At 37.8% G+C, this 22,018-nt stretch overlaps 1 protein-coding gene across 5 annotated transcripts in view; it reads right to left on the bottom strand.

Moving 5' to 3' along the window:
* dnajc13 (DnaJ heat shock protein family (Hsp40) member C13) overlaps positions 1-20,533 on the bottom strand; it is a 33,632-nt gene extending 13,099 nt beyond the window's left edge. For 2 of the 5 annotated variants that reach the window (XM_014468595.2, XM_023326305.1), the window contains exons 1-21: positions 20,469-20,533; positions 17,370-17,450; positions 9,698-9,773; positions 8,835-8,984; positions 8,564-8,605; positions 7,937-8,137; positions 7,622-7,828; positions 6,879-6,974; positions 6,624-6,715; positions 6,310-6,479; positions 5,430-5,509; positions 5,187-5,356; positions 4,348-4,447; positions 3,615-3,722; positions 3,356-3,511; positions 3,205-3,261; positions 2,995-3,116; positions 2,777-2,852; positions 2,554-2,649; positions 1,293-1,433; positions 464-481 (exon numbers count right to left, since the gene is read on the bottom strand). In XM_014468595.2, the coding sequence (XP_014324081.1) occupies positions 464-481; positions 1,293-1,433; positions 2,554-2,649; positions 2,777-2,852; positions 2,995-3,116; positions 3,205-3,261; positions 3,356-3,511; positions 3,615-3,722; positions 4,348-4,447; positions 5,187-5,356; positions 5,430-5,509; positions 6,310-6,479; positions 6,624-6,715; positions 6,879-6,974; positions 7,622-7,828; positions 7,937-8,137; positions 8,564-8,605; positions 8,835-8,984; positions 9,698-9,773; positions 17,370-17,437 (2,226 nt within the window). In that variant the 5' untranslated portion in view covers positions 17,438-17,450; positions 20,469-20,533. The other 3 variants (XM_023326302.1, XM_023326303.1, XM_023326304.1) reach the window with 3 other exon arrangements.
* Positions 20,534-22,018: the final 1,485 nt, after the last annotated feature.

Below are 22,018 nucleotides of genomic sequence, written 5' to 3'. Positions count from 1 at the left end.
TGTTCAGGTGGCTGAGGTATTACTTAAACACACAAATCAACCACCACAGAATCTGCTTTTCCATATAGTAGCACACAAGAAAACAAAAAATGATGCCGCATGGGTAGCAAAATAGTGCTGGATGGGAAATTCTACTAGGCAAGTTGTTCTCCTGTTTTAGACAAGTTTTTTTTTAAATTTATGACCCAAACCTTCAGTAAGTTTCTGGAAGCTACAAATACCTAATTCACTGAGTGTTAATCTCTGGAAGCTGCATGTAATATAAGTAGAACATGATTTATTATCTACTTGACTGTATGTTCTCCTGTTTTTTGTTTTTCATTTTGTTAGGATAGTAACTGGTAAAATAGAGGAAAGAAAAGGCCTCAGAATGTGAGATGAAAACTGGAAAATGGTTATTTATGAACTGTGAGAAAATAAAATGAAAAGGAACACGTGAAACCCACTGGTTAGCCCTACTTACCAAGTTGTTTCTGTCCTGCTGCATTGTTTGACAGCACAGAAACCAGATGTGACAGAGGGGAGGGTTGGGGATAGAGACACAGAGAGGTTATTGTTCCTCAGATCAAACAGATCAATCACAACAAGGGTCATAGGTCATTACTTTGTGAATATTAAAGAGACTGACGTGCAAAGCAGTAGCTAAATATTCTTTAATATTCAAAGGGTGAGCAGATTTCTGTGTTTTTAATCACAGCAAAACAAATCAACAGGTTAAAAGTTAAGAAATGGATGCATGTGGTTGAGGAACAGTGAAGAGAGCAAGCATTTCAAATACTAAGTGTTAACTTATGATTTCGAGCCACTGAAAAGTAAAGATGCAAAAGATGTCAGATTGTAACAGAAAACCTGAAAGAGGACTGGATTTAAGCAACCGAGACATAAACGAACAAGCAAAAGTGAACCAAGGTTTTATGAACCAGTTTCAATGACAACACACACCCACTTATTTCCTGCCAAACAAGTATTAAGGCCAAATAGCAAAGCAGTTTTTATAAACACTTAGATTGCATTTAAAGTTAACCTCATAAAACTTCCCAGCAATGCCTCTCTAAAAGAGAGCACATGCTTTAGATAAAAAATTAAATATTTACTAAGATACCCTGTAAAATCCAGCACCACAGCAGGCACTGCTTTCATGCAAAATAACAGCAGGAATGAGTTTGGCTCTGCGATCTGCAGCAGCGGTCCACATCAGCAGCAGGAGCAACATCTTAGCAGCCAGCATCAGAAGTAATAATCTGTCTCAAGGCAAAAGCTACAAGAGCTCTACTAAAAGAATACATGTTCACCTCCTTCTGGGCAATGCCCATTTTATCCCTCCAATGCATCAGCACCAGGTCAGCTTTCTCCTTGGCAAACTTCTCCACCTCTTTGGCTGCTTTACCTGCAATTCTCTGCCACTCAGGCACCTTGTTGCGATTTAACTGATCCTACAGGAAGGAAGAGCAGAAGAGTAACAGGAAATTATTTTATAGTCTACTGCAATTACAATGAAAATATGTTGGGGACAGAAAACCTAAAATTTGTGACATAACTGAATTACTAAACCCCTTAGTGTGCATAAGTAATTTTAAAACGCTTTTCCCACAAAAAATATTCTTTGGAGCCAAACTTTGTTAATTGTACCATTAATATATGTATTATTACATAGTATATATCTTATTCATATAGTAAGCAATCTTATTTTCACTAAATATCCTCTACACACGAAAAGCTGATGAGATTTGTGAAAAGTAACTACCTCATTTATTATATTTTTGCACAACAGTTAAAAAATTGCATTTTATTTAAATATCAATAGATATTCGTACTTTAGAACATGGAAAAAGGATTTTGAAAAAAATCAAGCATTTGACTATACCCCATTTCTTTTTTCCCCCACAGTTACCCAGACCTGGAAATGACAAAAGCATTTCCACTTTGCTCATAAATGAATAAGGACCCTAGATGTCTTGATTTCCCTGGCAGCCACCACATGTGTAGCATTAGCCTAAAACAAATGTTTTAGGACAAACAGCAAATGTATCCTTAACATTGGCATCTACCACATTGCATTACTGTAGTGCAATTTAACCTCAATAAGTAAAACAGGACTTTCAGCTGCTTCCATTCACTGCTGCCGTTTTATACAACCAACAGGATTTGGGGGGGGTCAGGTGGGACATGTCCCCTGGATTGTTTCAGAAGGAACTCCTTAAATGGTTCTTACCATTTAATGACAACATTACACTACATTAAATTCATACTGGTCAAGCACTAGGACCAAACAAGGTGTGATTGGCCATCTTTACAGTACCTGTGCTTGCACTAGAAAACTTGTAAAACTAGCTGGCCAGGACTTCTTGTTCAAGGACATAGTGCATAACATTCGGAAAATGCTTTAGCATCATAATGATTGATGAGAAAAGAAGTAGTGAGGACAATACGGCTTTTTAAAAACATTTCTTAACCTCAGACATAGGAATGAATATCACAGTCATCACCTACATGTCCCAAACAATGGGAAAAAAAAAGAAAAGTTGGGAAGAAAAAAAAAAAAAAAACGCATACCGAAGCGATTTTTAAGTTGTCCCGGATGTGCATTCTGTCCACGTCTTTCTCTGGAACTGGGTCAGGACTGTCCAAGTAAGCCAGCAGGCCGGTTGGCTGCAGACATAAAAGCAAATTAGTGACTTTAGTGTACAAGAATACCAAAACAAATGACAGGCAGGCCAGATAAACATTGGAGGACATTCTTCACATTCAGCGTCAATGTAAGAGTTCAGAAGTGTACCAGGATTCTCTTGAGGAGGTTCATAGCCACAGGGTTCTCCGCTGTCCACAGTCCCACCAGGTGACGACTCAGCTGCCTGAAACAGACAGATTAGACGTATGGCATTTATGTTAAGTTACATGCTTCTCACAAGTAATAACAAAAAACATCCAAGTTAGTTCAAAATAATTATTTTACTCTAAAGAAGCACATAATGTCTGCATTTATTGAAGGCTGACCTGTTGGTGAGCATTCGCTGGTCTGTGCTGACTGTGAATAAAGACGTGTGCAGGTGTCTTGGTAAGGCCCCTTCACTCAGAGCCAGCTCTTGCATCTTGGTGGCAATTTCCTTGTCTCCTTCCTAAATATAAACATTTAGAAACACAGATCAGTACCTGATAAAAATGACCAAGGATTTGGAGAATAAGTTCATTTAACAAAACACTTGCCTCAATTATAGCTTTCATCACAAGACCAGCTCCTTTTACGATTGCCATGGAAGGATGCTGGAGATAGGATTAGTTTGATTTAAGTCACTTAAATTGCAAAACATTTATTGCAACAAAGAATGTGAATTATTTGCAGCCTTAGCCTTCTTGCCTGGAATAGTTTGAATAGTGTTCGCCCGTCAGAGGCAACCATCTCAAGCAGCATGTCAAACTGCTGCCCTTCAGTGGTTTCACTGTAGGGGGCGCAAAGCGCAAACGTTAAGAAGTCCAATAAGGAGCTGATGACCAAAGCTCCAGTTCCATGGTCCTGTCAAAAACAATTGAAAGAGGGAAAAAAAACATAACTGAACACCAAACTGAATTTAAGTTTAAGCTTCAGCAAAGCTCCTGACAACTGGAAGGATAGTTACCACATTGGTGATAAATTTTTCAAGAAGGTTTTCCAGAAACTTCTTGGAGGACAGAAGAGAGGCCTTATTTAGCTGTTCTTGTCTCAGGTCATAGTCATCGTGCATGGGCTACAAAAAGACAGAATAATCTCAACCATGGTAAACTATGATTCAATCCCCTCCACAATTACTTCTATCTATCTTTCATTGCAATATAGTGGATCCCTGCCTAATGCAGTTTCTGTGGCTTTTTCTGTGGGAATGCAGCTTAGGAAACTCAAACACCAAGGTGCAACACTACCTGACATGCTATTGGCTGGTGTTTAGAAAGCAGCCAGCCCAGAAGTGACATTTATTTTCCTCAGCGCTGACTGGCTGTAACTCCCAATGAGTGGAGATAACATGCTCACGTTTGTAAAGGTAGGACAAGCCTCCGAAAAACTATGGTTTGGAAGGATCTACTTATTTTCCAAGAAAAGACACTGATCAAGTTATCAACAAAATGTAAATAATAAATGCTCATACGCAATTTCAAGGAACCTTTAGGTGTGTCAGTTAAATAGTTAAAGTGGGAGTTTTTCCCAAACTCTGGAAAAGAGCTGAAATTAAAAATTAGGATATTTTTTCCATTTTTAAAATAATTTGTATAAAGGTACTGAATTAGCCTATTTCTTGCACATCTTTACAGATTTCAGTAATCATGGAGGATCCTGTAAATACAATACAGTAGAAATAATATTTAAAATACACTTACACACATAAGAGCACAGAGCATGTCAATAGCAGCATGAGTCACACCATTGTTGTTCCGTTTTAAAGCTTTGACCGTTTTTACTCCCAACTTTTCCCTGAACCTGCAACATACAAACACATATAGAAATTTAAATAAAACACAAAAGAATGACCTTGCTCCAATAAATTCATCACTGTTAATGAGAATAACCAACAAATTAATATAAATGCCGGTCTGGGGTTGGATACACAAATAATTCATTGCTTCTTAAGTGACTTGTTGTTTCTTTTGCTTAAATAAAATCAACATTTCTGAAATGTTTGGGTGTTTTTATGAGTCTGAGAGGAAACAGCAAGCTACAACAGCAATGAATCTCTCAGGGAAGCCAATTCTGGCTCCTCAGCCTCACAAGCTACAAGGAAAAATGGTCAATTACAGTTCCTCTCATACATCTCAGTGACCCAAGAAGAATGCCAAAATAAATAAAAAGGAGCAGAAAACAGAATAGGCAACAGCAAATAATGAAAAGTGATATGGAAGCGCAAAAACAAAAATGATAAAATGCTGAAGACAGGAGGCCAAGATGTATTAAGACAGACTGTCAGGCTGAAAAGGATCTAATTTCTGACTTGCTTGTCTAAAAGCTTCATTAAAAAGTGATGGATGACAGTGGAAAAAGAGGGGAAAGACATAAAATACAGACAAAAAGGGCAGACTGAGATGCATGGATTCATATTTACGTTGCATCTGTGAGTCCAGACCCTTGACCAGACCTTGGAATAACAGAGCATGCCTGTTACCACCAGCAGCTCAGCATGGCAAGATTTTAATAAATGAAGAACAAAGTGCTGCCGTCTTACTTAGGCAGCTGGGTGAAGGCCTGGAAGCCGGCCTTGGAGGCTACCAAGCGTCTGATGGCCTGGAAATGGCTTTCCAGCTCCGAGTTCAGAGTCGGCAGCTCCACTTCCTGGGCTAGCAGGGCCAGGATGGCATTGTTGATGAGCTTCTCCTTGTTCTCAGAAAAAAGACCCTGGACCGAAAAAAGACAAGGGTTTCAGTCCGAGTCCAAGCTGGACAGAGAAACAAAAACTGATCAAACTCACATCTTGGGTAACTGCATGGAGAACTCCACTGTATGATATATTGGCATTGAATCTGAACACTGCATCTGCAAAGGTTCCGCCTGAGAAAAGCAGAAAAGGTTTAAATACAAAAAGAGATAGACTTTCTGAAAAAATTAAAACTTTTGCAGAATTACATTTTCAAGACTTTCAGAAGGTATACCAATATTACCAACACATGTTTTTACAGTAATCTTTTTTTTAAACATACAACTAACTTATTGAAAACCTCAAAGAAAGAAATAAATGCTTTTAAACTCTGACATCTGCTCCTGAAAGATTTAGAAGTCTAAATATAACAGCATCATTCTTTATTATCTTCTTTATGAACATAAATCTGTCTCTCTACTCATTATAGTCATATTTCTATAAAAATATTTATGTGCATTTTGGAGTATCGCAGTAGAAAAGGTTAGTGGGAACAGCACAATTTTACATAATTTTCTCAATTTAAAAAAAAATGTTTTAGGTCATTTGAGGTGGTTTTTGGCTTATTAAAAAGAGTTTATGCCCCAAAGCCGAGATGGAAACACATTTGTCAAAAAAGTTCTGACGTAGTGAACTCTCCTAGTCCAAACTTCCAGAACAGCGGGGGAGGACTCTTTCCAGTTTTCTGTGACCTGTGGCCCATGCTAGTTTGCAACATGGACCACCGGGAACATCACCCCGATTATGCTTTCCGTAGTCTGGTTGATTCGCTCCAGACCAGTAGATAAAAACACGCCTAATTGCATTTTCATTTTCGCGACATTTTAAAATTTTGCTCAAAATACACATGACAATTGGATGGAAATATAGACATAGAAAGCTCAGTGTTTCTGTCTGAAATGAAACCCCACTCAGAAGAAAAGCTTTAACTCACCAGGAGGAGGCGCTGCCAGGAATCTGAGATGTAAGCTCTCCACCTCCTCCTCCACCGGCATGCTGAGCAAACCCCATCTCTGCCCTCTCTGCGTGGGGGCCATCTTGACACACACGTCCCTGTTGCCCGATGCTCTGACTCCATCCAGCAGGCTGGCTAGAAGGGAGTCCCTGGACACACAATTGAAAAACAAGTCTGTTATTGGGTGCAAAGCAAATTAAAGGCTGTGAAGCACAGTCACATTTGTGCAAAGTAAAAAACACTCAGGGTTGTAAAGCTAAAGCAAACATAGAAAGAGATTTGTGTTTGCAGACCTTTCAGTGGAGGAGTACTTCCTAATCTGGCCTCGGATGAATTCCACTGTAAACACCTGAGGGTTATCTACATCACAGATGAGTGCAAACACCTGAGGGTACAGCAACACAGAGTTGGAGGAAAAACTTTACAATTCTAGATGTTTACTTGCAGTTAATCGCAATGAAACAAATATTATTCAACATTTAGATTTGTCAGAGTAAAACTGAGCAGTAACATTTTTAGGACTTTATGATGTTTGTGTTACGTCTCACCTCTCCAAAGGGTTTGAGTGTGACTATGTTATAGGAAGCAGGATCGCGCTCCACTAGACATGTTTCTGTGAGGGCAAGGATTCGCTTAACCGGCTCCTGGAAAGCAGAACAACACACCAAGATTATAATGCCAATAAACATTAGCTGCTGAAGCAAGCAGCTGACACTGAATTAAATACTGTATTTCATCCTGCTAAGACAAATGGACCCAATTAAACGAAGATGGAAGTGACATTATGATCTAAAAAGTTAAATTTGGTGTATAAACGTTTACACCAAGTAGAAGTGGTGAAATGAACAGAAATGAAGTAAAACAAAACAAATTTGTCTGGAAAGATCAATTATAAATCTCTGCAGAGAATTTCTTTTCTTGTGCCAGCAGAAACTTTTGCTGTTTGGAGACGTTTTCAATTTGTCAATATCATTTGGAAAGCTCTCTCTGTACATATTGGTAAATTAACAACGAAGTGTTCGACCATTAAAAGCAACTGGGTACAAGGTAACAAGATCAGACTAAAGCCTACATTTCCACAGTGGAGATGGTTTCATCATACAAGTAAAAATATGATAACTTGTCCTTTGGTTTCTGCATTAGATAATGGCTAAAACAGTTATCTATATTATAGCAATGAAGCTGAAAAAAAAATCATCCAAACTATCCAGTAAATCAATTTATTGTGCATTTTTAAATAGAATAAGTCAGATGCATCTTTAATTTATTAAATATTTTTTATAGTTCCTACCGAGTGCCGTGTTGTGATCTTCTGCACCACAAACTCAGCCAGAGAAGTAATGCTCTCGTCTGAGCTGTACTTTCCCAACCTGTCTGTCACGAAACCCTCAAAGGTCAGAGCCTCCTTCCTCAGGCGTAGCATGATGCCGATGTAGTTTCCGGCATGTTCGATGGCGCTCCGGATGATTTCATCTCGATGCTCAGAGGCAAACAGATGCTAAAAGGAACAAGTGACTGAGAATCCTGAATTTGCAGTACATGAAGATAAAAACAGACAGCTGAGCACATAATTAAACTTTTCTATGTACTTTTTAATGATGCATACCAGTCTGCTGAAGCCACCGTAAAGGATGCAAAATCCTCCCTGGTAATCAGAAATCTCGACAAAGCCCTCTATGTTTCTGTAGTCGTAGCTACACACCACTCGGTTAGTGTGAGGGTCGATTTGGTCGATGCCACCAGGGGTCACCTCTAAATTAACCGGCTTCCGCATGTCGCTCCAATGATGCTTGTAGCAGTTGTAACGCTGTGAAATGTTAATCACACGTATATTATAAAACAACAATAGTCATTGATATGGCAAACATTCAGGTCAAGACTTTATCTCTTAGAAAACCTAAGACAAAGAACAACAAATTATATTTCTGACCATTACTTCTGATTCAACTGGTTGTGTGAACTCGTTTTTCCAGAAGTATACGTTTTCTCTCAGTTCCCGGGATTGTCAAGAAATTTCAGCAAACTAAATGTGGCTATCAACATGCATTTATGCACATTTTTCATCTCATCTTCACAATGTTAAGATCTTCTAAGGACCAGATCATTTGAGATTTTTTAAAACCTTCATTGAAAGTGGGTGTGTTTATTTACTTAGCAAAACTCACTAAACCAAGAGTGTAGTGAGTTTCATTTGCCGTTATTTTTAGTTTCTTTATTAGATATCAGTACTTACCCTACCAGTAATCTTCCCTTCTGAAAACTCAGTTCTGAATCTCTGCAAATCAAAAATAGAAAGACACAAAAACAAAATTCATTTTTGTTGGTGTTTTCCAATGCTAAACTCTCTAATCTACAATTTGAAACCACCTCATCTGCTGATTCACGTTTGTGTTTCAAAACTAGAAAATCACTTGGTCATTCATAAAAGTATTTGGAAAACCTGACTGAATTCTGCACAGTCAAAAACATTAGACAAAATATTGTGCGCGAGTATTTTTCCTGACCAGTGCTTCTGTGAGTAGCTCTGTCCGGTGCTCCGTTGAGAACTTGAGTGTTTCTGACTTTTTGCCGCTGCCTTTGCGGAATGTGAGGCTGAACTCTGTGCCTTGGCCTTTTCCGACTGGACCGATGCCACAAATGTCTCCATAAGGCCACTGGCAACAGATAAAGCAATTAAATCAACACTTAACTGATTTATAACAAAATACAAAGTAGGAGCGCCCTTGTTAGAATTTTGTGGCTGATTTCTCATCTCCATTTTAATCGAACCAGCAAATGATATCCTCAAAACAACAACGCAAGCCTTATTTACTCAGTAACAACATCCACACCTTTAGCTATCAGAAACTGATAGCTTTGGTAATGTTAGTTCATTGATTTGAAAAGCATTTGATTTCTGGGTTTCAGACCAGTTGTTCACCATCTCATTCTCAGTGCACCTCTAATACAAATATATAAACAGAAAAAATATTACAATTTCTCACCAATACTCAAGATTCATTTATCATTTTGTCACTTAAAAGCCTGTTTTACAGCACTCTAGACTAGAGTACTTGATGAAAATTAAAGTGATGCAATCTTCTGTTAGAATGAGACGTGTCAATGAGGAGTTTCTTAATGGTTATTGATTATGAAATATAGTTCATATCCTGGCCTGAAACATATCTTTGCCTGCAGGCTGCAGCATACTAAAATCTTACGATATGTGAAGGCAGACCACAGCTTGAAGTAATGCACTTCAAGTCGATTTTTAATAGTTAAAAATCTATTTGAAGTGCATCACAAAATCTCAGTCAGCAACAGCAGACAGACTGGGGTTCCTGCAAGACCAGAGGGTTTCTGTAAAGCCAAATTTGTAGGTACTGACCTGATTTGTTACTTCTAGCGTGGTCGGGTTATAAGTGGTAATGCCATGCGTCCCCACTGAAAAGACTCGCTTGTATCTGCAACATAAAGAGGAGACAAGTCAGAATGTACAGTTCCTGTGACCCAGTTTTTTGTTCTGTAATAATTTATGATGACTTTGAAGACCTGAAAACATTTATTTTTATATACTTTGTACATTTTCTGTACTTTAGACATTAAAACAAGGTAAAATATATTAATACTCCCTTAATTTCTTGGCAAAATGCCCCTTAAGAAGCAACACACTTTGCAAGAATCAATAAGCTTCTGACGTTTTGCCCATTTTTGTGGCAGAATTTGCAACATTCATTCAAATATAGGATACACTACAAAACTGAGGTTGGGATTTGATAAGGCCATCATTGACACCTTATCTTAGCTTGCTTTACCCGTTAAAACCAGTTTTGAAGAATATTTATGATCTAAAGCTTTAACCATCGGACCCCAACTTACAGCCTTCGATGAAAGGAGATTAGTTAGGACATTTATGAACAATCACGGATCAAATGAACAGGAAAACAGCTATCAGTGCACTCTGAAGCTAGTATTACATCACCATGAACTGAGAATGTGCTGATCAGGAGAGAAATTCCTACTCTACCACAAAAACCTTCAAATGGACTGAAATTTGCAGCCAGTAGACAATCCCTTTTAGATGAATGTTCAATGGTCAGATGAGACAAAGACTGGTTCAGGACTGGGCTCCTGAAGCAGGAGCAGAACAGAACAAGCCTGTTCTATTGTACAAGAACAGGTTTGTACAATAGACACTAGGTATATGACGGGTGCATCACTTCATCTGCCTGTTTTCTTATCCTGATGCACCCAATACTTTGGAAGAGGGTAAATTTGGACTCATCAGAGCACATGACCTCCCAGTCGTCCAGAGTCCAATCTTTATGCTCCCTTGCAAACTAAAGCCCTTTTCTCTGGTTAGCCTCACTGATTAGTGGTTTTCTTATGGCCTCATAGCTGTTCAATCCAATTCTATCGACTTCCCTTCACATTTTACACATGGAAATGCTCTTACTGTCCCTATTAAACATAGCCCCGAGTTCTACTGTTGTTTTTCTTCACTTTGGTGTCATCTAATGTTTAACTGATCACCAATCACGATCATTCCAGATTTTTTCCAACCACATTTCTTCCTCTCAGACGATGGTTCACCACTTTCCTTCCACTTTTTAATAATACGTTTGACAGTTCTCAACCCAAACTCAGAAGTTTCTGCAATCTCTTTAGAAGTTTTCTCTGCTTAGTGCCAATGATTCAACACTTCTGAAACAGACTTGCATATTTTCCACGACCGCAGGATGTGTCTTTCAACATGGTTGTTTAAGAAATGAGAAGCTACACATTGCATCAGCTAGGGTTAAATAACTTGTTGTCAGTTGAAAAGTAATGGCCTATCCAATAATTATCCAATGGGAGCCTTACACCCATTTGCTTAGTCAAGTCCGGGATGCAACTTCTCTTTTGGCCAGGGAGTGTATTAGTGGGATGTATTTATATTATACTTTAGTCTTTATAAATAATTTTGTATGAATCGGAGACAAATTAAGATTTGAGAACCTGGCTCGTAGTTTTACAAATTTAATAATGTGTTAATATTTCCCTTTAAAAAAAACCCAACAGTTCTAGTGACTCATTAGCCCAAAGTAATGACATTTGAAGGTATAGCTCTTGGAAAGACAGAAAAATGTCAAACAGCACTCATCTATCAAATCCATCATTGCTTTGTTCATTTCCAGGCATGTTTATGAGTCAATATGAAATATGATACAGATAAGATGACTAACATCTCACCAACTGCTTCCATCAATACATCACTAGTCGCAGACTGCAGTAAAAGCAGCATAAGCTTTAATCACTATTGAGATTTGCTGTTTTCTCCATTCTTTTAATGACTGAGAAAGGTAACAGTTTGATGTTGGCAACTTTGGATCCTATGAATTGAGTCACTGACACAAAGGCAACAAACACTAGTTCATTAACCGTTATAATAGTTGGTCTTTCTCACACAGTAGGAAGGAAGTGTGAAAGATATGAGTGTGTGCCAAACAGTGAATGCTTGTGGGAATGTGCGCGAACCAACAGCCAAATCGAAGTGTGTCTCGTTGCGGTTTGGCAATAGTTTCACTTGGCATGCTCGAGTAATTCATCGCATTTTGCTGACAAATTTGAAGAAGATTAATAATTATTTGATATCTTTCATAGTGTAAAATAGAGATTTTAAAGTTCAAATATAAGAAACATGACAGTCAGTCCAACATTCATGCTGTTTTCCTTATATTGCTACTGTTCGCAGAACATGCTGACTTGACATCTTTCCTTTTTGCACATCCTCATATGGCAAGACAACAGGAGGTGTGGTGCAGAGACTGTTTCTGCAGCTGTCCAACTACCAGGGAGCAGGTTGGGGGTGGGGGGCATAATTGAGAGGCTACTTCTACATAATGCATTTGCAGCTGAGGCTGAAGTGCCTGACAAATACAAACAGACAGGACAGGCAGTGACCTGAGGCGAGGCTAAAGTAGAGCATTGGATTGGCATCATACACCCTGTAAAATTACTCCAAAGTACCATCAACACTGAAATGACGATAAAGATAAGAGGCTAAGTGATTCATCTGTTTGGTGAGTTAAAATTACAGGAGGATCAAAGTAAGAGGAATCTATAGCAAATGACTGTGTGGCCTCCAGGCCTAGGAGGTTTCTCCAACTACGTTCACCTTGATTTGGAAATATTTACAGTAATGAAAAAAAGAACGACAGGCTTTCTGTGAAAATGAAAGGAGCTAAACAATTAGTTTGCATTGTTACATGAAAAAAAGTATTCTGCACTACAGGCACTTAAAAACTACAACAACATTTAGCAGGTGTTTATTCTATACTGCTATTTAACTATATAAAAATGACAATAACAAAAAAATCTGAGACATACTGTACATAACATTATGCTAACTGCGGCAATTGATGTTTTTTCTGCTTTAAATAAAAGCAAAAAGATTATATTAATGCAAGTTTGTTATAAATGTATGTCTACGCACCATGCAACAAGATATTCATAGTGTAGGTAATCATTTCATGAGAATATTGTAAGCAAGCCAGAAATCCCATGTTTAGTACAAATCTGCCATTTTGGCTAACCAGACATCTCTGTTTGACATGGGTAAGTTTAGGTAATGTGATTGCACTCACATTGGCATATTTCCATTTCAGAGTTTAAACACCACAGCAACAAACTTGTAGATATCATAAAGCAAGTGGCTTTGCAAAACTGCTTATGGGGAAAAAAGAAAAAAATAAACCAAGCAGAAAACTAATTAACATCCAATCAATCTGCTTTTTAAAAATGCACCTGCACTCATTGGGGCGTTTCTGGTTTAGATATTTTGGGGCCATGCATCTCCTCTTCTGTCTTGACCTTGGTTCAGACTGGTTCGAGCTGAGTATCAGCACAAAGTTAGTTAATTATTCATAGTCTGTGGGCTGACTTTCTATTTTAGCACAGTGACAAAATCTAAATATTCTCGACTAATTCCTTTGAGAAGCTGAGCTCATGTCCACACTGTGCCCAAAATTTGTTGGATTTTTTAAAAATGTGATATAGCAGCAATAATAGCACTAAAAGACTCAGAAAACTGCTTACGACATCTCACCACAGCTTAGGATTTATTCAGTTAACTCAGTGATTCTGCAACCAGTCAGGCAAAAGAGACACTGGTGTTTGATTTCACAAATAAATCTCAGATTTGCATTCCCTGTAAGACACGCAAATCAACCTGGAGGAACCTGAACTATCATGAGCCCTTTTACAAGCCTTATTGCATTGTACCTGCATAAAAATAACGATATCCCATTCATCAGCACCATGCTGTAATTTGATTACATAGACTGAAAACTGTAAGATGATAAGAATAGGATTTGCATGGAGTCGAATCTTCTTTTCGGCCATATTACTACCTCTGCTCCCGCTACAGGGAATAGAGAGATCAATCGATTTAGAACCCAATTTTCCATCCCTCAATTAAGAGATACCAAAGCACAAAGAGCTCCTGTGATGGGTGTCCTAGTATAGTTTTCCTATGTACTTCATTTAAGTACATCATACAACAAGCTTTGTTTAGAGTGCATTATTCTTAATATGGTGCGACAAAACCACATGTTTTAAAGCTTTTCTTTCCTTCCAAAGTTTCATAATAAATCACATTAGGCAACTTCCTGTAGGACTCCTCACTACCGCCTCCCATCTATAAGCAAATTATCACCTATTTTGCACAAATAACACAGACTGAGAAGCACAGATAAGTACAACTCCATTTTATACTGAACAAACAATGTTCACAAAGAGAGAATCAAAAGATAACTGAAAAAGAGCCCAGTAACCACTCCACATATGAATATACAATCAAAACGTCATTTTATCCACAGGACAAACAGCCCATGAAGCAACAATCAGTCAACACACCAACATAATAAAGTAGTTTTTCCAGTAACACTAAAGTTACGACAGCATTCAGAGACGAGTGAATACAGGCTGTGGTTTACATATGCATGCACAAAAAGGAGAAGTTGTGATGATATATATAAAAGATTACTGTAAGCCGGGCTTCTAAGCATATTTCAGGTCAAAATTGAATAATTTTTCAAAATAATATTCCCATAATTTTCAGTGGTTACTAAATATTGTTTAAGGTATAAAAAGCCTGAACATTAACTTGGATTTTATGGCAGATGCTTGAACCACTATGAGCCTTTAAATGGGGAAATTTGCAAGACCCAGAGGGAGGGAAACAGGAAGGAAGACAAACTGACAATGAATGAATGAATGAATGGACAGAGACAAATGGGAGGACATGAAAGCGTTGTTGAACATTCAGTTTATGACTTATTGTCCGACTTAGTTACTGTTAGTTTTATAATGGAATCACTTGTGGTGCAACCAGTGACACCGCCCCCTAACTAATCAGTGACAGTCTTCTTAGGTGGTGTTTTTTAAAGGTTGACTCTGCATGCTTTAAACCCCAGGAGAGGAGGGTATAAAATGGTGGTTGGTAGCACAGAACTGTCACTGGTGGAAAATTCTTATAACAGTAAGGCTGAATCAAGCTGCAGGCGCACTGAGTAGACACTAGTGGGCCAATACAGGTGGATTTATGGGTTGAAAGATAGAGGAATGGATAAATGCAAAGATGGATGAGCGGAACAAAGGATGGTTGCACAAAAAGATGAATGGATAGATGTTTGATAAACTCTTAAATGTGACCAAGAGTCCATGGAGAATTCATTTTTACAGAAAGAAAAACAAAACCCTTCCATTCAGAGGATACAAACATAAAGACCCAGTAACTTCCAAGACAGTCACAAGACTTTTAGTAAACTATGATCACGAGCACAAAGAGGTCATAATTAGGTCTTTCAGACATGCAGCAATGTTTACCAATTTATATCCCCAAAACAACTTTTGAAACAAAAAAAAGCTAATTAAAACCATCAAAGCAACAAAATACTCTTTATTAGTCAGCCTCATGTTGTCTTTAAAAAAAAATATTTTTAAACTTGGAGCAGAAAACAGTTTTAAACTTCAACTTGAGCAAAATAAAAAGAAAGCAGAAGTAAATTCATATTTTTAACTAAAAAAAAAAATCACAGAAAACTACTTTCATATTACATAACCCATACAGGACTGTCTTAAGAAAGCAAACATCATTATGAAGTCAGATGAAAAGAAAACATCCAAAATATTTCTTCTTCTATTGAGCTAATGAAAGTCATATGGATCCAATGTATTGTGCTTGACCCTATTCATAAAAGCCTGCTCCACCCCAGCTATGCTTGATCTGCCAGCAGTCACACTTTCATGTCAGTGAATACAACTACATAGCTTTGCTAATCCCAAATATCTGCATTACACAATCACCAAGTCAGGTTTCATTTCTTTCAGCTTTCTGACTTGCCCACTTATATTGTACATCTTTCAACTTTTGTCTTTCAGGAAAAGCAATGCTATCCGATTTCTCTTAGTAAGAGCATTTCACCAAAACTCTGTTAGATATGTTATACTGATGACAAGTCAGTACACATACACCAATTTAGATAAACAAGAGCCTTAGATAAACACTGTTTCGCTGCATCAACACTGGCTTCTACCAGACTCACAAGGAAGCATTAGGAAGCTGAGTGAGTGATGCCCTGCAGCCCTGCTTAAATTACTCAAGTCAATGAGAGGCCTTAACAGGACAAAAACATTTAGAAAGCATGTATTGGTAATGTGATATGACCAGCACACGACTTGAACTGCAGCATGCATTATATCATCACAGAGGGCCTCCATTATCCACCATCTCTAAAAGACCATTCTTAAACATTTTATCCATTTCTAGAATTCATACACCATAGCATATAGTGTGTTATAGTGTGTTTTCACACCTGATAAACTCTGTTGGATTGGGGACCAAAACTGCAACATTTCTTACACTTTCAGCTGCTGCGGTTCGTTTCCCACTGCATTGTGTCAAACAAACCAATCCTTCAAAAAATGTGTCCCCCTCCCACCTGTGGTGCACTAATAACTAGTTAAGGACACAAAAACCTCTGAAGATGATATGATCGCAACTTTTTTCTTCACAAAATGTAAACAAAAATGGATGAATGAGGTTTCAGAGGTTGTAGGATTTCTCTTTTGTCTTTGGTAAAAGATTACAAGCCATTTCTCCTGCTAGCACCAGACTCATGTTTTTGTTTTGGTTGCATTTAAGCAGAATACCATGGGCTTTACTTCCTACTTTTGGAGCAGTCTCTTCACTGCAACAGTTCACTTCAACGGAACTGAGACCCAAGTTCGCTTTTATAGACAGTATCAGATTCAACAGCACCTCCCCAAATAAACCAGACTTTCTAAAAGATCGGACACTATTATACATTGGCCTAAAAGTGCACAGTAACCCATGCAGAGCAATACAGTACATTATAACCACAAACTTTAATGTTATGTATTAGGATTTTTAAAAAAATCTAAAGAACATCTCACAGAGATTCAATCTGCTGTCTGAAAATGGATGAAGTAGTAAAATATCTGGTCAATAAGAGTAAGCCAAGACTTCAGATGTGTGAAGAGAACCAGCCCAGAAGATCTGTCACCTAAACCAATAAAGCAAGCTGCTCATGTTTGTGGTTGTAAGATGAAAAAAAATCTAAAAATATTTAAGAGTAGGAACACTTCTGCAAGGCATCACATGCGGTTCCATCACCTGTGTAGCCTTTCCAGCAGAAAAGTGTTGCTATCCAAAGATTAAATCAGTGTAACTACAATTTGTTGTTTCAGAAAAGGGGATGTATATAATTTACCTTGCAGAAAACAACTTCATATCAACATACCAATATCTTGCAAAAGACTATATTTTTCCTCAGTGCACTATCGGTTTCACCCAAAAGTGAAGCAAAACAGATCAATCACATGCCTGCAGACTGAGGTCTGAGGACCCATTATCCTCAACAAAGATGACACAATAGAAGCACTGAGTCAGGATTTCAAGATTTTCTCCCTAACCACATTAATCAGAGCTGAGATTTTGGTCAGTTTATAATACAAACTGATTATGTTTAAAAAGAATACAAAAATGTGTGTCTTACTTTCCTCTCCAAGAGTGTTTAGTGGTGTAGAAACAGGCCAGGTCTTTGTTGTCTTTCAGGATATTCATCTTTTCCCGAGACCTAAAACATAGGCAGAAAAAATGTTTTTAGTACGACCCTTTTATGCAAGCGGGGATTAAATTGTTTATTACGCCACAGAATTTGGTCCAGGGGGGCCTTGGCAAGTCATTACTACTTATTTACAAGACACACTCTTGTAAATAAGAGAATGATGCTGTTCTTCACAGCATCATTCAACATTTTTTAGCTCAGAGGGAGAAACTCAAGTCAGAGAGGAAACACTGTAAACAGCTATTAAATAACAGAGAGAGCCATCCCACGATTGCTGTCTGATTAGAAGCCATTGGATCCGTCTACTACCTGAAAAATTATAACAGTGAATCAGAGGAATACATGTCAATCCAGTCAGTGATATTTGTTGATTAGTTCAAGATAAAAATATGTTTGTCTGTGTGTCCAGTGAAAGAATAAAGTACAAGTATTTGGAAATAATTCAGAAGCTACATGATTTTGTTAAGCTTTCAAACTAGGAAACTGGATGGGAACATCTGAAAGATTAACCTTTCAAAGAAACCATAATATAGTTGAGCAAGAGGAGGAAATAGCTGCCCTTCTTATTCTGAGTACAGTCACTTGCTTCTGTTAGCTGAACTGTGACAAGGGAAACCTGTGTCAGCACTCAGTCAGGATCCTGGAAAAATCCAACTACAGTTTTCCTTCCTCTTCATTCCAGTGTGCAAATGAAGCTGCATTATTGACTGAATGGTGAGGGATTCCTAGAGTGCTGTGAGGTGAGTTTTAGAAGTGTCATTTCTTGGATAAGAATTGGCGAAAAAAGAAAAGAAAATCATTCAGGTATCCCCTTTGTTATGGAAACTACACAAAGTTTTATTCAAATGCACATCTATGAACTGCCTACATGCACGACTGGGAGGTTTGCTCTACGTAGAGGTAGTTGCCTGCCATAAATTTACTGTTACTGTGTACAGTTATCAGGACTGGGTCATGTGATTGCCCTTCCCACTTCTTCTAGATTACTCTCAGGCTGTTGTTAAAAAAAATTTTTTTTTTAAAAAACATACAATAACTAGAGAACAGGGGAGCAAATTTTGTGTGGATCATAGCTCAAAACAAAGCATATCTAATACTTTTACGGTGACAAGAAGATTGCAAATGAGTTTAGACTCCAAATGCTGAACAGCATTTATTTTTCACCGTTTATAACATGTGCCAACTAAGTAGATAAATTTCTGTTGTAGTATTTCAACAAACATTTTACAAGACAGTAATTGACATGAACTTGACTTATTGGTTCAGTGTATTATGTCATAAAAAAAAGAAACTGGAATTTGTTAAAGGTTTCAATTCATTTATACACTCAATTTCCAAGTTTAAAGTTAGAAAAAAACCCATAGTTTCCTCAGGTGGGAATCCCAATTTAAAAGGTCTGAGATTTCTGACTAAGATAATCTAATATGGCCAATTACACCTAATGATAGACATCCAATTCATGTCGCGAGGACAGCAGCCAAAGCAGAGAGGTTTAGTCTTCCCTCACTCCAGCCACTTGGATCACTTCCTCTGGGACAATCCGAAGGTGTGGGACTGATAATTGGTCTGATCATTAAGGGTATTAATTAGGAAATTCCCTAAATCCCATTGATAATCTGTGGTAAGACTAATGTTCACAGTTATATGGAATACTGTAAAGTTGAGCTTGATCCCATTACCATATCAGAGGTAAAATGACCAAATCATAAGAATCTGCTGGCTGTTAATTCCTACTTCACTGTTGTCCCATGTTTTTCCCACAGCACAATTCAATATGAAGTTTTTTTTTAAAAAGTGCTTGAACAACTCTGCTTTTTATGCGTTGGTGAATACTAGCTTTGTATCAAAATTAAGCTTGTTTGTATTTATCTCACAAATTATAGCCACAACTCTGGGGTATAATTAACTCTACAAATAAACAATAACTGATAAAAAGATGGGACAGATGCCGTCACTGTACGTGACCCAATACAACACAGGACTATTCAGAACAATCAACACAAGCTACGGATTTAGTTTGTCTGAAAACTTTTACAATTTCTTTTAAAACAGTTCTTTCAAATCAAAGAGATGTTCAGGTTACAGTTTCAGTTTTCAGAGCTGTTTGGAAAGGATTTTATTTCAGAGATCATCACTGGAAAACTACTTTAGCATCAGTGTGAGGTTCAAGGTTCAAAACGTCATGTGCCATGACATCAGTTCAGTTCTATCTGCTGCTTTTATGTCCAGCTATTACTGTTAAACTCATGACACCTGGGTTGTGAAGAGTTGATTTAGACATTTAGAATGACAACAACCAAGTAAAACATTACAGAAATATCAATGTATGAAGCCTTTCTAGTATTTTCATCTGACCAAGCGTTGCAACACCCCCCTGTATTTGCAAATTACATGAAGCAATTACTCTTCCAACACAGGAACATAAAGGCCAGGAACTTGCCCTCACTTTATTTTTGGGGGGCTCAATGAAGATTCTGAGCGATAAATAATGTACATGTTGAATCTTTTAACAACAACGCCAAAATCTAATTGCCATAAGAGCGTTTGCAAGATAATGTCACTTGTTTAAGCCCCAGTGTGTGCGTGAGCTGCAGTAAATCCATGACAGACAGAATTAACGTTACCTGTCTCCCAGGAAGCTACTTCATTGCAGCAGGCCTCGACGATCAAAAACAAACATAGCAACTCTCTTTTGGTATGTTGACGCTAGAGCTTCATCTAACCGGGACAATAGCCACACTATAAATACATTTAAATGAGCGTTTGTTGCATTGAAATAGGTGGAGGCAGCGGTAGGCTAAGATTGGGCTAGCTACAGGTTAGCGGCTAACTAGCGCATCAATTAGATCCTAGCACTGGAGCTCAATCAAGAAAACACGAAGACAGTAGTGGCACGTGCTAACGATAACATTTACCTGTCAAATCACTAATATGTGTTAAATGTAGCCGTCCCTGAGCCCCCCTCCCTCCTCTGACCGCGGCCAGTGCTCCTCAGTTTTCCCACTGACGCTGAAGGCAGGTACCTACTCAGTTCCGCTGTGTTTCCCCCCAACAAGACTCAGGACGCTGCCATATTCCTGAGACCAAAAGGCAATAAACTGCGCAGGCGCGGGGACTGCCCTGTCATGCGGCTGTCAGCTGATTGGTGAGTGCGGAAGCGTTAAGCTGATCTTAGAACAGTTTTCATTGGGTTTTCATTTGACGTTTGAATGGAGGGACACTACCAAAGCCGATCTTAAAGCAGTTTTTTTGCGATTCTGTCAAAACGCAGCGTTTTTAAAGGAGTAAACCAGAATTTTTATATGGGCCTCTTTTAAAAGATTATGAGATGTTAAAACCACAGGCGGATTGTAATTGTTACATTTACTTGAGTAACGCTTAGGAAAAATGTACTTCTATGAGTAGTTCTACTTCACCATACTCTACATTTACTTATGAGGTATCGCAAATCTTGAGTAAAATTTCTGGCTACTGTACCCACTGCAAGCAACGTCACTGAATGAATAGCAAACGTTTTTGAAACAAAAAATATACGAGACACAGGAACACACCTATATTAAAGTGAGGTTTCCTGTGTTGTACTCGACCTTAATGTAATGTTCAATTTGCCGAGTCTATTTGGAGGTCAATTGAAGATAAAACAATAGCTTATCACTGTAATGCATTACTCTGATTGTACAACAGACACAAATATCTACTGTAAGTATTGGTGTCATATGTTTTATTTTGAAAAATAGTGATTTGTAAAAGTATTATTTGCAATTTTATTATTTTGTAACAGTAATATTATTTACATTGATTTTAAGATACTAACCACACTTATTTGTAAAGTCCATTAAAATAACTTCCGATATCTATAGAGTAACATGGCGTAATCAGATTATTCTGTTTGCCATTGTGTTGGAAAAGTATAGTCATAAAAACATGTACCATCCCACAAGGAAGCTTTAATGTGCATTATGATAACAACAGTATCTCTTAGATATTTATTCAGACATTCATTCAGTCATTATAAGGCAAACAAAAACACACAACCATGCACACACTCTTACACCGGATTAATCAGACAGCCCAATTAATCATTAAGAGACATGCTTTTGGACTGGGGGGTAAGACAAAGAGAATCAACACGAGCATGAGGAGAACATGCAGACTTCATGCAAAAAGATCCTGGACTGGGATTCAGACCCAAGACCTTGCTTAAAGACAACATTGCATACAACTGCTACACTGTAGCAGACTACATTAAAACGTATAATGTAGTTTTAATCTCTGGAAGAAACTGATATTTATGTATACAAAAGAAATACATTGAATTAAGTTATTTATTAAAAGTAGGTGGTTAATTGATCAGAACCCTTCCACAGAATCCCAGTTCGAAAATTCTGAATTATCCGTTTGATGGTACATTTGGTTACGGTTTAAGCAAAATTAATTAAAATAGCTGAATAGTCAACAGCATGAAACCGCTTATAAATTTGGGCAAAAAGGTAAAAAAAGAAAGGCTTTATTTCTGTAAGTTTTGCTAGAAAATGTGACTATTGTGCCATCTAGCGACAGTTCCCTATCAATGCATG

This window comes from Xiphophorus maculatus, chromosome 21 (genome assembly GCF_002775205.1).
Source record: "Xiphophorus maculatus strain JP 163 A chromosome 21, X_maculatus-5.0-male, whole genome shotgun sequence".
Classification (NCBI taxonomy): domain Eukaryota; kingdom Metazoa; phylum Chordata; class Actinopteri; order Cyprinodontiformes; family Poeciliidae; genus Xiphophorus; species Xiphophorus maculatus.
This window is presented reverse-complemented; position numbering and strand designations above follow the sequence as displayed.